The sequence below is a fragment of the Sparus aurata genome, chromosome 23 (assembly GCF_900880675.1).
Source record: "Sparus aurata chromosome 23, fSpaAur1.1, whole genome shotgun sequence".
Classification (NCBI taxonomy): domain Eukaryota; kingdom Metazoa; phylum Chordata; class Actinopteri; order Spariformes; family Sparidae; genus Sparus; species Sparus aurata.
The window spans coordinates 17,218,808-17,234,280 of NC_044209.1; the positions used below are offsets into that span (position 1 = coordinate 17,218,808).

At 42.3% G+C, this 15,473-nt stretch overlaps 2 protein-coding genes across 2 annotated transcripts in view; both read left to right on the forward strand.

The window, feature by feature from the left end:
- The window catches only part of dnaaf5 (dynein axonemal assembly factor 5), a 28,195-nt gene extending 19,824 nt beyond the window's left edge, over positions 1 to 8,371 (forward strand). Inside the window, exons 10-13 of the mRNA XM_030407207.1 lie at positions 258 to 408; positions 2,624 to 2,780; positions 3,025 to 3,216; positions 7,748 to 8,371. Of these exons, the coding sequence (XP_030263067.1) occupies positions 258 to 408; positions 2,624 to 2,780; positions 3,025 to 3,216; positions 7,748 to 7,902 (655 nt within the window). The 3' untranslated portion in view covers positions 7,903 to 8,371. The remainder of the gene's footprint in view (positions 1 to 257; positions 409 to 2,623; positions 2,781 to 3,024; positions 3,217 to 7,747) is intronic.
- A 672-nt stretch (positions 8,372 to 9,043) lies between these two features.
- LOC115575520 (glycerophosphodiester phosphodiesterase 1-like) lies at positions 9,044 to 13,695 on the forward strand. The gene is made up of 6 exons (XM_030407665.1): positions 9,044 to 9,562; positions 10,824 to 10,999; positions 11,244 to 11,349; positions 11,572 to 11,664; positions 11,749 to 11,960; positions 12,260 to 13,695. Exons 1-6 carry the CDS (start codon positions 9,302 to 9,304, stop codon positions 12,405 to 12,407), a joined length of 996 nt encoding a protein of 331 aa, XP_030263525.1. The 5' UTR covers positions 9,044 to 9,301; the 3' UTR covers positions 12,408 to 13,695.
- Positions 13,696 to 15,473: the final 1,778 nt, after the last annotated feature.

Below are 15,473 nucleotides of genomic sequence, written 5' to 3' on the forward strand. Positions count from 1 at the left end.
TGTTTGAGTGGCACACCGTCTCCCTCTACTGGCACTGAGTCACCATAGCACATTTTAGCAAACATTGTGTCGAGTTTGTTGTGACACCAGCTGGACGGCCAGAAGCTACAGAGACAGCTACTACAGCTGGTGGAGGACACGAGATGTTGTGCTCCTCACCTCGTGCATTTCTTCCACTGCCTGGAAACAAGCGTGTGAAAATGACTGATAAAACCTTTGTTCTTTTTGCGGCTCCTGTTCCGTCTCCATATTTTTAGGCATTTCCGCGAAGAGGCAGAGAGGTTCCTGTGCGACATCTTGCTTCCCAACCTGGTGTGGCACGCAGGCCGCACTGCCACTGCCGCCCGCACCTCCGCCCTCAGCTGTCTGCTGGCCCTGCTGCATGGAGGGGCCATCACTCCTGGACAGGTATAAACACACACACACACACACACAGAAGTTACATCTGCTCAAAGACACACACAGTTGTAAAATGGTAAATGGTCTGCATTTTTATAGCGCTTTTCCAGTCTAACAACAGCTCAAAGCACTGTACAATACATGCCACATTCACCCATTCACACACACATTCATACACTGATGACGGAGGCTGCAATGCAAGGCACCAACTGCTCATCAGGAGCAATTTGGGGTTCAGTATCTTGCACTTCGACATGCAACTAGGGGGAGCCTGGATTCGAACTGGTGACCTTACAATCACTAGACGACCTGCTCTCTACCCACTGAGCCACAGCCGCATCTCCACCTGTGCAATAGGGACCCATAAGCATTGGAAGCGATTACGGATATGAAAGGTCTCCAGTACTACAAACTCCTGATCTCCAGTCTGCAGAAACGCTTCCTATTGACTCAGCTGTAAAGGAAAAGATGTGGTAGTGAATTCTTTTAACCCACCAGGAGCTGACATCTACTTCAAATTTTCTGTTTTGTCCATTCCACATCAAAATAGATAGTCCCACTTGGCCATTTAGGAAAATATATCATCCGCCATCTTTCTCCCCTTGGCTGAAAGAGTTGGCCACGTCAGGTAGCAGGTGTACGTGGGGGCAAGCGGGTTCACATACTTTTGTCCCTGGGGAACAATGCCTCCGCTGTTCTGGGCCCTTGTTATAGGTACGAACTATCACCGGGACATGCCCTTGCACCTGCCTGTCGGAGCATGTGCCTAGTTACACTATGTGCGCACGCACGCACACACACACACACACACGCTCATCTGGCAGTGTTTGCCCCTCGCGTGCACACAGTGACCAGTCAAAACCGGCTCGCACACCTCTTCTATTCACACGTCTTTAACTACAAGGCAAAGCAAACAGCTGGGTGACAACGTAAGCGTGGGTGTGGGTGCGTGTGATCGAACTTTTAACTTTCTAATGGCACCCAAACGTCCTCACAAGAGTAGAAAGTCTGGAAAAGCGGTGACTAAATAGGAGAGTGTTACTCTTTGCATTTGGGTTGAAATTAAATTAAACAACATGTACTGATGGTGTAACAACAGACGGTTATGTGTGTATTTCCACGGGCAACTCAAACAGCCTTTCATTTTGAAGGACATTGTTTCCTCTCGACTCCCTGTGAAAACAATTAGCAGCTCCAGTTACACTTGGCACCCTCAGATTGTCACTGATGTAATGCCGGAACACTTCTCAGCCAAACTTTTCTCCTCTTTCTTTCCTTTTTTTTTTTACTGTTTCTCCTGCACTGTTTCAATAGCAAACAGACGTCGTGACAGAGGTTTTAGCCATCACCTCTTGGCCTGGGACTCAGTGTGCTCAGCCTCACCTTGTTTGTCCATTTCCTCCTTTGTACATCTGTTGGTGTGATGAAAACATCGGTCTTCACTGGACTTCTGAAGTTGGGCTCCGTGCCCATGTGTCTGTACAAACTGATCCAGACCTGATGTGAATCTGTCATGCTTCAGGTGGTAATTCACCGTCGTGGAAATCTTCATGAGAAACTAAACAGAAACGGAAATCAAACATTTGTCTCTTTAGAGATGGGTGATTTGGACAAAAAATATCACAATCTGTTTCGTCTCAATCACCGATCTTGAATCTGAATTGCTTATCTTATTTCTCAGTTTCGAAATATCCTGTAGACTATGAATTTATCAGTTGGCACCATAAATACAAAGTATTGCATTAAAGGTAGTTCCTTTATGGCACAGGCTCTTCATCCATCGTGATGCTATGGCTCACCCAAGGAAGAGCCATTTGAAATAACCGGTCCAATCAGTATAGCCATCTAGTTAGATACATGACTTTATTGGTATGTTCATGCACTGGTGGACTCAGGATGGAACCATGATGAAGAGCCCCCTAGGGTCCAGTGGACAAAACGTTGTGAAGTGCCCTTTCTGCACACTGGTACCCCTACGTTTACAGCTGATGCTCTTTCTGTCATTTTCACCCCTGCCTCTCAAACATCCTGAGTCAGCCACTGTGTTCATGTACTGTGCATCTGCAAGTCAGGTTTGGAAACACAAGTAAGGGGACATTCAAAACCAGAAACTCTGCAGTTTTCTTGGAAAGTAAATGGTGGAACTAGCCCAATGTCTTCTTGAGTGATTTTGAATTGTATTGAACATCTGGGCAAACTTTGAGCATTTATTATCTATGTGCAGCTGCTGTGTCTGGAGGAGAAGCTGAGTCCCCTGGTGTTGACGGCTCTGGATGAAGACTCTCAGATGGCGAGACTGTTTGCTTGTCGTTCTCTCTCCACCATACTCCAGCTCATAGGAACCAGTCTGCACCCTGAGGCCCTCAATAACATCTACCCCGGTAAATGAAAACCACTCACGCAAATGAATGCACTACATTTTTTTAGATTAATTCCGCACAATTGCATCTAACATTATCAAAGAATAGTGCCATTATTGCTATTAGGGAAATATTTACTTGATTTTTTTGATGTGGAATGTAGACACTTGACATTACAAATTAAGTGACAAACCAGCTCAACTGCAAACTTAACAGAATTTTTTATATTTGTTCTTCTGTGAATCAACGATCACGTCGGCGTCAGAGCTGTTGAAGCGCCTGGACGACAGCAGTGAGGAGGTGCGCGGTGTCGCCCTTCAGGCCCTCGGGCTTTGGCTATCCAGCCTGACCGGAGACTACAACCCTGAGCTCTTCGCTCCTCATCTGCAGCTCCTCTTCCAGCAGCTCCTCCTGCACCTGGACGACCCCGACGGCACGGTGCAGGGACGAGTGCTCGGTGAGATTGGGTGGGGCGTTATTACTTGGAATATTATCAGCCATTTGCAATGAAGAGTGACACACATAATTCTGACGATGCGTAATGAAAAAGAGCTTGATTATCTGACAGAAAGTAAAGATGGTGAATGTGTGTGTGATGATCTGCAGACCAGCCTGCTGAGTCAGACACACTTGCAGAAGGATGAGAAGAATTAGGGGGTATCCTCTATCAAACACTGGATTATTGTCTGGCACGCTGCCAGCAGATTCCTTACCGTCCTTTATTTCAAAAGCTCCCCGTGATCCTTCTTTTCCACACAATCCATCACATCTCCGGCAATTCCCCCCCTGCCAGAGTAAACCCTCAGGGGCCGGACTTGGAGGTGGCCCTCAAGAGCGAAACACAAGATCCAGAGAGAGATAAGCACCCTCCTGAGAGACACTTCACAGGTTGATATTTGAGCCCTGCCAGTACACCTGGGGTACACTGGGCTGTTTGTGTGGCAAATCTCTGCCTCTAATGACAACCACATGGGCAGCCCTTTCCTGCACCACCTTTCCACATCTGTCCTCACACGCATCCTGCGTAATCTCCCCCTCTTTTATCTGCCCATCTTCCATACCCAGCGTTTTCTGTGAGAGCCAATAGGTTCACGGCTGTCTTGTATCGCCGTGGAAACTCTTGAGTGTGTAGTCTAGGCTCAGCTGCTCTGGACTTTCACTCTCTCCCACTCTCATGAATGTTAGCTGTCATTACTTCTGACAGGACACAGGTGAACGCTGATGCCTTAGCCAGCGACGAGAGGCCTTGCTGCGGGATGTCTCAGCTTCATGCGGCTGGAGAAAGAGGCAGGGGGGAGGAAAAGGCATTCACACACGCACAGACACACACCAGATGCAGCCATACCATGGATTTAGCAATGAAAAGGCATTTTTGTTATTGCCACTTGATACAAAGTGTCTGTGACATTGCATGCAGAAGGTGGAACACATGTAATTCAACTTTATAAATCAGCCTTCGCCCACATACCGTACAAACGGTACTGGGATGCCTGTATTTCTTGTTGTTCAGGATTCTCTTCAAAAAGGACACTGTAACGGTGTATGCTCCAGTTCAAGCATGAAAGGAAACAGTGATTTATCTTTAACTCTCCTCTGGAAATTAGTTACGCATCAGCACTGATACTAGTTAAAGGAAAAGTCTGGAGACATTTTTTTTTTTCTTCTTCCCATGGAAAGAACAAAACTGAAACTGATTTGATCCCTCTAAGAAGAGATGTCTGTAGGCCAAAGCCTGATGTATCCTATGTGTCTGTGACATGGACCTCCATCAGTGTTCAAACACCAAACCAAACCAAAATACCATCAACGAACCAGATTGTTGCACTTGGTGACATCCAGCATACACCATGCTGCTGCTGTAAATGCAAAGACAACTGAAAATCATCTCCAACAAGTCAACTTCAACAACACCCATCAGCTGTTGTCAACAACTGATGCAGCTATGTATGGCAAGACTTACTCTTCCGTGTATTTTACAATGAGCAACTTGAGATGGAAGAATGGAGTTTGAATGTACAGACGAGGCTAGTCTCTAAAGATGTTAATATCTACAGAGGACTCGGCCTCTCCATATTAGCCCAGGGTTCGAGTCAGACTTGTTACCCTCTTTCTCATCCCATTTCCTGTCATCTCTCTGGGCTGTCCTAGCTGATTTATCCATGAAAAGGCCAAAAAAAAAATTATAATTATAAATAAATAACTTTATTGTCAGTTATTGTTATTGTCAGACGGTAGCCAGTGGGTTCTGAGATAGAATTTCAGTCAGCGCATTTTGCGTCTTTTGCTTTCCATACGGACTATTTATCTGCATGACACTGCTCAGTCATGATTGGTCCATATAAATCTGAGTACAAGCAGAAACCAGATGACTTCTGATATCAAAATATTTTCCCTCACCTACAGATTCTGCGATCAAATCAGCCCAGTCGCCAGAATAAAATAGTTGCATTTTACGTTTTTGCCAATCACAAATGCATTCAAAGTTAAACGTATCGTACTGACTTTACAGCTGGGCAGGACAGCTGCCAAGCCAGAGACCACTGCCCACGCATGGGTTTCAACTTTTGTGAACCAAGTGGTTTATGTGCTTAAAGCTTACAAGAGCATTACCACAGTGTTGTCACAAACAGGGGCAGACCGGTTGTTGGCCCTGAAAAATGTCAACAAAAAAAACGTAAAGTGTCATTCATGTACTGTGAGAGTGTCTCAGTGTATCCACCCCACACAGAGTGAAGATGCAAGTATGAGTCGTTGAGTTTAGCCCAGTTCTTCAAACAGTGATTTCTAAGAAGTACAGTGGAATCATAGACAGCTCGGAGTCTCTTTGTGAAATGAGATGACCTCACATCTCACTGAGTGATCGTCTATATCTGACAGCACCCAGAAACCGCCTGTGCCGCAAATGTGGAAGCATTCTTCCCTCTCAAGCACGGCTCTGTTTGAAGCGCTCTTTTTTTCCCCTCCCCGCTCCCTTTCCTCCTCTCCATCTTTCTTTGTTCCTTTAATAGTTGATCCCATTCTTATGCTTCTTGGATTTCAAACGCATATCTGTGAAGTGGCTTGATGTCTGCGGCATGTCCTGACAGCATGATGGACAGCACCGCCACCCTCCTCTGCTCCCATCATCCCTCCATCTCTCATCCCTCCAGTCCTCCACTCTGATAATCCCACTGTCCTGGCAGCACGGCTGCTACCTGCTCAATCACACAGAGTCTTGGCACGGGTATAAATCACTTCTCACAAGTCATCATTGTTCTCCTTTTAATTCAAAGTCTCAGCACCCCACCTCCCTCCCAGCTCAGTGCAGTATACACAAAAGCTAAAAATCCCCTCGATCTCCTTGAAGAACAAAGGCCGGTATCAGATGAGGAGTTTACGTGAGCTAACTCATCCGGAGTGACGGCATGTCACCACTGGAGCAGCACTTCTGCATTGTGGTTTCCGAAGCATTTACCCATTGACAGCAATTCAAGTAATTCAATATACCTCTGGAAATCAGCAAAAGCTGTGGGAACTATGGGGGGGGAGGATTTTAATGGAGAATTATTGCCTCCTTGTGGAAGGAAAGGACACTTGCACACATAGTGTTTGAGTGGCAGAGCTGATGTAGTCCAGTTCATCGCTGCCATCTGCTGGTGTACTGACTGCTTTTTTACTACAGAAAACATGGCAGGATAGTATATCTGTCTACCTCTATACCCCATGTTAGAAACGATACACTTAAGATCTATGGTGAGCATTTGAATTTAAAACACGGAAGAAGCATGTTTTTTAAAAAAGCTATCAAAGCAGGCATAAAAAAACTGAAGATCACAAGCTTAGATACTTATCAGCTTAAGTAGGCCTTAAATTTCCTCTGAAGAATTAAACTCAAAGAAATAAGCTTACTGCCCTTCTTTTATAGAGTTAAATGAGAAGATTGATTGCTAACGTAGCTTAAGACTGGAAACAGCTAATGAACATGTTGTATCCAGTAAGCAAGAGAATGTAACCTTCTGGTGAAATGTATTTTATGGTTGAGTCTCATCCCCAGATGGTCAAATACTGACGCTATGGGGATGGACACCATATTCCCCCAGAAGGTCACATGTTTGCTTGTATGCTTTAATCTGTCAGAAAACCAACGTGTAAAAGTAGATTGTTGTGTTTAATGAGGTGGGTTATGTGCCAGACCATCCTGGAGTCTTGTCATCACCAGGGAGTTAATTAGTAATCAAGGGCGACTTCAGGAAGTTGTAAATTTAGTTGATACTAAAATGTAGCTATTTTTAAACATATTTTCAAGATAAAATGACTTTGTAGAATTATACAGTACAATGTGTTTTGATTAGGAAACAATTAGCCTTCATATTATGCAAACTATTGGAAGTCTGAGAAAAGGGGTACACACAATAGTTTTGTTTATTTTAAGGGTCCAGTTTGGAAGATTTAGCGGCAACTAGTAGTGAAGCCGAAGACTATGTCACCCTTAAAAAAACCCTCGCCTCACCCTGCACTACGGTGGCTGCTAAAAACAGGGAAAAAAGCCCCACTAAAGGCCATTCGGTATTTTGTTTGTCTGTTTTGGGCTACTGTAGAAACATGGTGGACTCTGTGGAAGAGGACTCCCTCCCTCTGTAGATATTAAAGGCTCATTCTAAGCAATTAAATCCTGCACCTGAAAAGAAAAAAAAGAAGATTTAAAAAAAACAACATGGAGGAAGAAAAAGAGAGGCAATAAAATAAGGCATTACTAGATAGTCAACCACTGAAGATCGCAGGTAATCACAAATGCTCAAATTTGTGTTCAGAATGTTAGAGGAGTAAGCCTTTGATGACAAAACCTCCTTTCCTGCACTGTTGTATGTACAATATTTATGTTTTGGCACAGAGTGTTGAGTATGTCTACTTTTATTTGCCCTTTCTTTCATCTCGTATCTTGAAATACTGTCCCTCTTCTGTGTCCTCGGGTTTGGTTTCACGTCTGATTCGTGTCCATGTGTGTCCAGAGGTCCTGAAGAAAGGCAGCTCGGTCCACCCGGCTCTTCTGAAGAGGGAGGTGGAGGCAGTAAGAGACACCCAGCGGAGTCCTCTGTACTGCGACCAGCTGCTCCAGCACATCAGCTCCCTGCACACAGAGACTACAGCTGAGTGTACCGAGTGACGTGAAGTCCCTGCTCTCTCTTAAATTATACAACAGACCTTAATGAGCAACCTTGAACAATGTGCTGATGATGGTACGATGGAGCATTTGTCACTGAAGGACTTGATCTCTCTAAGATGGAACTCACTCATTCTGTCGCTACTTGCCTTAAATTCAGTGGAGATTGACTTTTGATGCAGGTTGTCTCTGTTTTTCTGCATTCATTCCTTTTTATTCTATTTGTTTGATTCTGACGTTTGTTTTTAAAGAATTTAATATTTTATGACACTGTGGTTGTGTTTTAAATGTTTCAGTGATAAACTCAAAAGATCTCAGCATCCCTGCCTCCAGATGGTGCTGAGCCTGAGAGAAGTTCGGTCATGTGATGTGTATTTTTTTTTTGTATTTGATTGTTGAAGAAGGTGTTTAACTATTGAGATGTGTAAATACAAAACACATTAAAATAAATCTGAATCTTTGAAACATAAAACCACTTTTGAACACTGTGTATCTACACCTATGTAGGATATTTGTTGTTTTAAATTTTAAATGTTGTGACAGGATGATTTTAAATACTTTGTATATTCTTCAAGCTTGACATTGATACAGAATCTGTGGTAGCCCATTTCTGCCACTTAAAGAAAGAACTTGAAAAAAAAATACAGTCTAGAGAAAAAAAAGATATTCCCAATGTGAGTTATGATAATGAGATAAAAAGTCAAATTAATTGGTTAATTTTTGGTTTTCCATCTCATAATTTTCACTCTTTATTTAATCATCCTTATTTTGCTGACAGTGTCGACTTTCTTTCTCATAATTGTGACTTTTATCTCAGAATATTGACTTTTGATCTTATAACTGACATCTAGCTCAACATTTTGCCTTTTCGTGTCCTAATTTGTAAATTTAATGTCACAATTTCGACTTTCGGATAATTTTGCATTTCTATCTTCTAATTTTGACTTTCCATCACACAATTTTGACTTTTTGGCTCAGAATTTTTTCCTTCATCTCATAATTTTGACATTACATTTACATTTTTGTGACATATTGTTGACTCTCTATCACAAAATTTCGACCTTTTTGTCTCTTAATTTGTTAATTAATTAATTTCGACTTCATCCCTTTAATTTTGACGTAGGCCTACCATTGGAATATTTTTTAAATCAAGGCAGAATTTTCTGTCTCTTTCTTTTTTTTACTGGCGTAATTGAGCTTCCATACCCTGATTTGACGCCACCTCTCCTCCTTCTTCCCATCCATCTTCTGCACATCACCAAGTCAAACTGCTGCTCTGCTCTGATCCTCCACCATGTAGCACATGAGTGCTGGCCGCAGAGCTCCATCCATGGCACCTCTCTAAACCACGACTCTCTCTCCTCCTCGGGTCCGATCGTGACGCACACGTTCTCCGCTCACCATGCTGCAGATCGGGGATGAGGTGGTGTATTTCTCGGCGGTGTTTCTGCTGGTGGTGCTGGGGACGAGGAGCGCCACGGCCGCCTCGCTGCTCACCGCGTCCCTGTACGTCTTCATGGTGATGTTCCGCTTTCCTCCGGTGCCCGCGGAGCAGGCCGGCCGTGTCCTCCGGCCCAGGGCTCCTTCAGGCGGCGTGCCGGTGGTGGCGCACCGCGGGGGAGGCCACGACGCCCCGGAGAACACACTGGCAGCGATCAGAGAGGTGACATGCAGACATCACATACACTGTACCAGATGTAATACAGTGCTGTACTGTATAGAGATGTATGCTACAGATGTATAAGACAAAAAATGGTGCACAGCAGTTTTTAATGGATTATTTGGGTCATTTCATACAGGATTACCTGCCATAATAATTCTATTGATAGTTTACTGCTGAACCTTTGCCTGTCGTGACATCCTAGTTATTTTGCAGTGTAAGCAGAACACCCCCGCCTCTAGTGTAGCCACTTAGATCTGAACCAGATTCAGATGTTCATCTTTCTCTTTGGCCTTGAAAATGAACTACTTATAGTTTTCATATTTTCATGATTGATGTCTGATCAAATCCTTTCTTTCCCATCACTGTGTCTATTTTTCACACACCGAGGCTGCTGAGTCAGCAGTGGCTGTACTGTCCCATGACTGTCCCTCATGCATCATCCTGTGCACTGAAAGTCCCTCTGATATGTCCTTCAAATGAGGATGGGTTTTCTAATTAGTTATTAGAATTTTAGTTGTTGGGTTTATAAAATGATCACAAAACGGTGGAAAATGTCCACGGTGTCCTTTTGTTATGTCCACAACCCAAAACCACATCACGTTAAATGTCACAGAGGAGTAAAGAAACCAGAAAATATTCACATATTAAATATCACACATCATCACACACTTATGTGATTAATGCTGGAATCACAGAATTTTGACTTTATTTTTTTTTAATAACCTCTTCAGAATCATGTTGGTCTTGTAATAGGTTGTCTGAGCCACTTGTTTCTGCACTATGAGAGGGTAGGATCACAGCGTTACACACATGTTAGCTTCAAGATGCAAGTTTTCAACACATAACATTCTTCTGACATCTGACAAACAGTTACAGACCTGGGATCTGTATTAACGACAGTGGCATTGCCCTCAGAAACTGTGAGATGTGCTTCAGTTTGTCCTAGAAGCAACTTATGGTCTTCCCCATTTTAATGCACTGACTATCTCCACCCTGTTCATCTCTCGTGTTAACATGTAGAGAGCTTTTCTTTGCATGAGTCTGCAGTGTGGACAATATACACGCTGCCCACAGAGATGGAGACTAAAGTATCTCCTCTCTGTTAAACAGTAGCTCTGACTCACTGTGTCGCCCTCTCTCCTCTACGTGGGCTCATTTTTTTCCTGTTGTTCAAACACTGCAAGCCAAAAAAAACGTTTTTCTGCCTGTCAGTAAATTTCTTTTGCAGAGAAAGCTGACGTCTTGTCTTTTCCTGCTCCAGGCTAGTAGGAACGGGGCGACCGGAGTGGAGCTGGACCTCAGCTTCACGGCCGATGGCGTGCCTGTACTGATGCACGACGAGACTCTGGACCGCACCACAAACGGCACGGGAAAAGTCAGCAAAGTGCAGTTCGTCCAACTTAAGAGGCTGGATGCTGCTGTTCGTCACAGGCTGAAGTATGCTCCCGGTCAAACACTCATTTGAGCTGAGCTTGTGATTTCATACATAGATAAAGAAACAAAGGACTAATTGTGTCTGTGCAGAATAATATGAGTGATCTATAGGCCCTTTTGACCCTCTGTCACACCATCTCTCATCATCCTATTTGTTTAAAAATGTCACGTCAATTTGTCTTCACCAGATTTCAGTGGTAGAAAGTTAAGTTTATTCATGTTGAAGTTCAGTTTCCTTCGTCTGCAGGGACAAGTTCAGAGGAGAAAAGGTCCCGACTCTGCAGGAGGCAGTGGAGGAATGTATCAGACACCAGCTAACCATCTTCTTTGACGTCAAGGATCAACCTGATAAGGTTCTGAACAAACTGAACTAGAGACCATTCGAAAAATATTTGGATACATGCTATTAGCCTGTAGCAGTGTGCAGGCTGTGGAGGACTGAAACTGTCCCAATCCAAAACTAAAGAAAGAAAGAAATAATGCTCCAGAAATAAACAAAAATGATGATATCAAACATAAATGTAGGCATTGATATATCTCCTGTTTTTATTAAATACAGTTTTTCTGTTTTCCAGGCTGCATTGGTGCTTCATGAGATGTATAAGAAGTTTCCTGTCCTTTACAATTCCAGCATTGTTTCCTCCTTTGAACCCAAAGTTATCTACAAGGTAACAAAAAAGTAGGACTAAATATGACTCGATCTGACAGAAGCGCCTCCGTCCTCTGACAGATCTCTGTTCTCCGGTCCACAGATGCGTCAGACTGACCCCAACGTGGTCACGGCTCTCACGCACCGGCCCTGGAGGCTGAGCCGCTTCGGCGACGGCACGCCTCGTACCCTGTCGACGTGGGGTCAGATGTGGACGTCAGTCCTGGACGTCTTGTTGGACTGGGCCCACCACCACATACTGTGGAAGCTCTGCGGAGTCTCTGCCATCCTAGTGCAGAAAGACTTCGTCTCACTGTAGGTGAAATTCAATCAGTTTTACGTCTGTGTGTAATTTACAGAATTCAAGAGATCATCCACATTTATTGGATCACTTTCCAGGAAATTACGAACATCAGCTTTAACTTCATGGGAACTTAAAGACTGAATAAGAGATTCAAAAGGACTCTGGTGTGATTTGAAGTTGACACTGTTTCACTATTTTGAATGCATAGTTTTGTAACTGAAACCATTTGTCTGGCTGTGGGGTTTGTTACGTACCTACTGAGCTTCATTGTATAATTTTTTTCTTCCTCCTTCCTCCTTTTACACATCAGGGACTACGTTCAGTTCTGGGCGGAGCGGGGCGTGGAGGTGGTGGGCTGGACTGTTAACACCGCCGTGGAGAAAGACTTCTACCAAAACCTGCTGAAGATCGGCTACATCACCGACAGTCTGCTGGAGGACTGCGACTCTCATTACTGAATGACACATAGGATTATATTTTACAGCTAATTTATGAACATGTTGGAGGTTAGACTCCATTATTATTACTTCTATCCCCAGCTCCTTAAGAATAACATAACACACTGAAACATGTGGATAAAGTTAATAATCACAAGGAGGGAGGCTAGAAATCTGGTGCTAACTAGCTCTGTGGTCTTTATAGAATCACATGTATGATTTACTGTAGAGGTAAGATAACCTATCGAGTTACCTGTAGCTGGCATACAGGTAATGTCCCTTGAAAACGCAAACGTAAACTTCCTTGTCCTTATCCTACCACCAGCAGCAATACATCCAACTCTCGTGGACCCGGGGATTGGGATTAAGCTACCTTAAAGGTCTTTTCTACCTTCTGTGCTGATCTTTCAGAGGCTTGGATGCACCTTTTAAAGAGATCAGTGTGTATAGCTGCAACATTAGGTAATACCAGCAGCATATCGATGCCTGCTATGATATTAGTTCAGTAATGAACCCCAGAAGATCTCTCAGTAATATTGAGTCCATATTCTTCTTTAATACCCTTGTTGTGAATCATTGGAGAATAACTTTTTGTTCTGTTGTAGCCAGAATTGTAAGAAATGTCGACCTCTCGAATCCAAAACCCACCTGAGAAATGTTTGACTAGATACCAGAAAACCTGTAAGAGTGACTATTCATTTACCTTTTCAGTTGTATTTTTCCATCCACGTCGTCTCCTCACATACTGTAATAGAATAATGCTGCTCAGATAACTTTTGATAATTGTTTTGCCAGGTCATGTTTAAAGATAAGTGACTGAAGAGTATCGAGATTACCCTTAAGGATACAACTATGACTTATTTGAAGTTAAAGAAAGTAAGTCAACAAAGCCTTTTGAGTGGAAAACCCAGAATTAATTTTGAAAATGTAACGTATTCATGAGAGTTTTTGTACTGATTCCGGTGAAGACACTACAGGTTTAACTAATAGATATCACCTTGAAACTTCCCCACTTTATCACTTACATTAAGACAATTATTTTTTCTATAACAAGTTTTCTGATGTTTTATGTTTAAATATAGAAATGATGTGTTATTTAGTTAAATTGATATATTTTCACATAGTAGAGTCATCGTTTGGCTCCCAAAAGCCTTGAGATAATCATTTTTCGCTTTGCTTTTAGGAGTAAATGTTGTAAAGAAAGATGTTACAAATCAGGCTAAGAATGATATGTGAACACACCCCTCGTTAAAAACCCTTCAGAATATAAATACAAATAAAACTGGAAAGTTTGGTGTTTGCGAGTGTTTCTGAAGTGGAGATTTCTGCGTCAGAGTACGAGAAGAAAAAAATATTTTTTTTTTGCGAAAATGGCCTTTCAAATGGATATTTGCTGTAAGATTCCAAACAAAGTTTTCCGATATTTTACGTTTTACATAGAGCCTGTCTTATTTCATATGAAATAATATGATACGTCTCTAGAACAGAAATCTTAACTGACACATAAACATGCATTTTGGACGTTATCAAAACACAGTATCAGATTTTCACTACATGATTATGGTGGACAAACAAATTCACACATAACAGATTTACAAGATATCAGTGTTTAATTTTTTGAATATCATGGCTATCGATAATATCGGTATCCTGTGGCACCGCTAGTCTAAAAGAAAACATTGTTATTAAAGCGGAAAAAAAAGCTCAAAACCTTAAAAAGTAACTGGTATTTTCTGCTGTGCCATTTCTTTGACACACTCTTGGTTGGTATACAGTAAAGCTTGAGTTGCGATATAAACACTCCTGTGTGTACGTGATCGCATTGTGCGCCTGACCTCACCTGTGTGTGCTGTAAACACAGGGACGTTGGGTGGATAAGGGGCCACGTGGAGGAGCCGACAAAAGACAGACCCCTATTGAATAAACTCACAGTTGAACTCGTCTGGGAGGATTGTAATTTGTGTAATATGTGTCACGTGAATGTAGAGAGGGAGGTCAAGTAGGTCATGAGTTTATGAGTACACTAATAAGACATAAAAAGCTGTACTTTACAATCAAATTAGGCTAAAACTAGATGGAATTTGTTATTTATTAGAAAAAAGAAATTCAAAATTGTAGCCTAAGTCAACTAATAAGATGTGTCGAGACAAATGTCTTGTCATATTAGACAAAAACTATAAAGGAGAGTGAACAAAACCTTAATAATCAGGGCTAACAGGGCAATTTGTTGCTGTAAAATGAAGTCAAACAACATGTTAGTGTCCCTCGTAGTCTCTGGATGTTCTCTGGAGTCCTGTGGAGTTTGTAGGTAGACTGCTATTACGCAGCTTTGACATCGATTTTGATTTCTGCTCGGATGATCTTGTGAAGCAGTGTGAGATAGTGTATTAGGCTGTCCTTTTTAGCTACTAATTATAGCATAATTCCGTATAAAAGTGTTAGCCAATGAGGCATTATGCAGTTTCTAATTACAGCATGATTTAGATGGATGGTGTAACAGTTTGTTTACTCATATTTCTATTTTTTGTCTATTTTCATTTTACATTTCTTTCCTTCTTTGAGGTTAATTGGCGACAGATGGATCTGGTGTGACGTTGCATTTGATTTCTTATTGCATGAGCTTGTAAAACAGTGTGTCATAGTGTATTCGGATGTCCCATTATGTTTCTAATGAGGGTATGATAGTGTCTAAGTACAGTATATTTCAGCCCTAATGAGATATTAAATGCTGTTTCTAATTACAGCATGCACTTTAGGTGGATAGTTTAACAGTTTGTTTACTCTTATTTCTAGTTTTTTGTCTTTTTTTCATATAAAATTCAGCTTGATACAGTTTACTTGATCACTGAGGGTACGACTTTGTTTTTTAATGTCTCTAAAACAAAAACATATTATTTCCATTTTTTCCCCTATTTGACGTCTTATTAGTTTGATCTACAATAAAATGCAACCTAATTTTCGAAGAGAATTGTTATTACATTGGAAGAAGAACGTGTGATTGACAGTGTGTGGATGTGAGGCTCCAGTAGAGGGTCCCTCCTGTGTTAACGCTGGCTCCGGTCTGGGACACTGTCTCTTTAAAGCGCA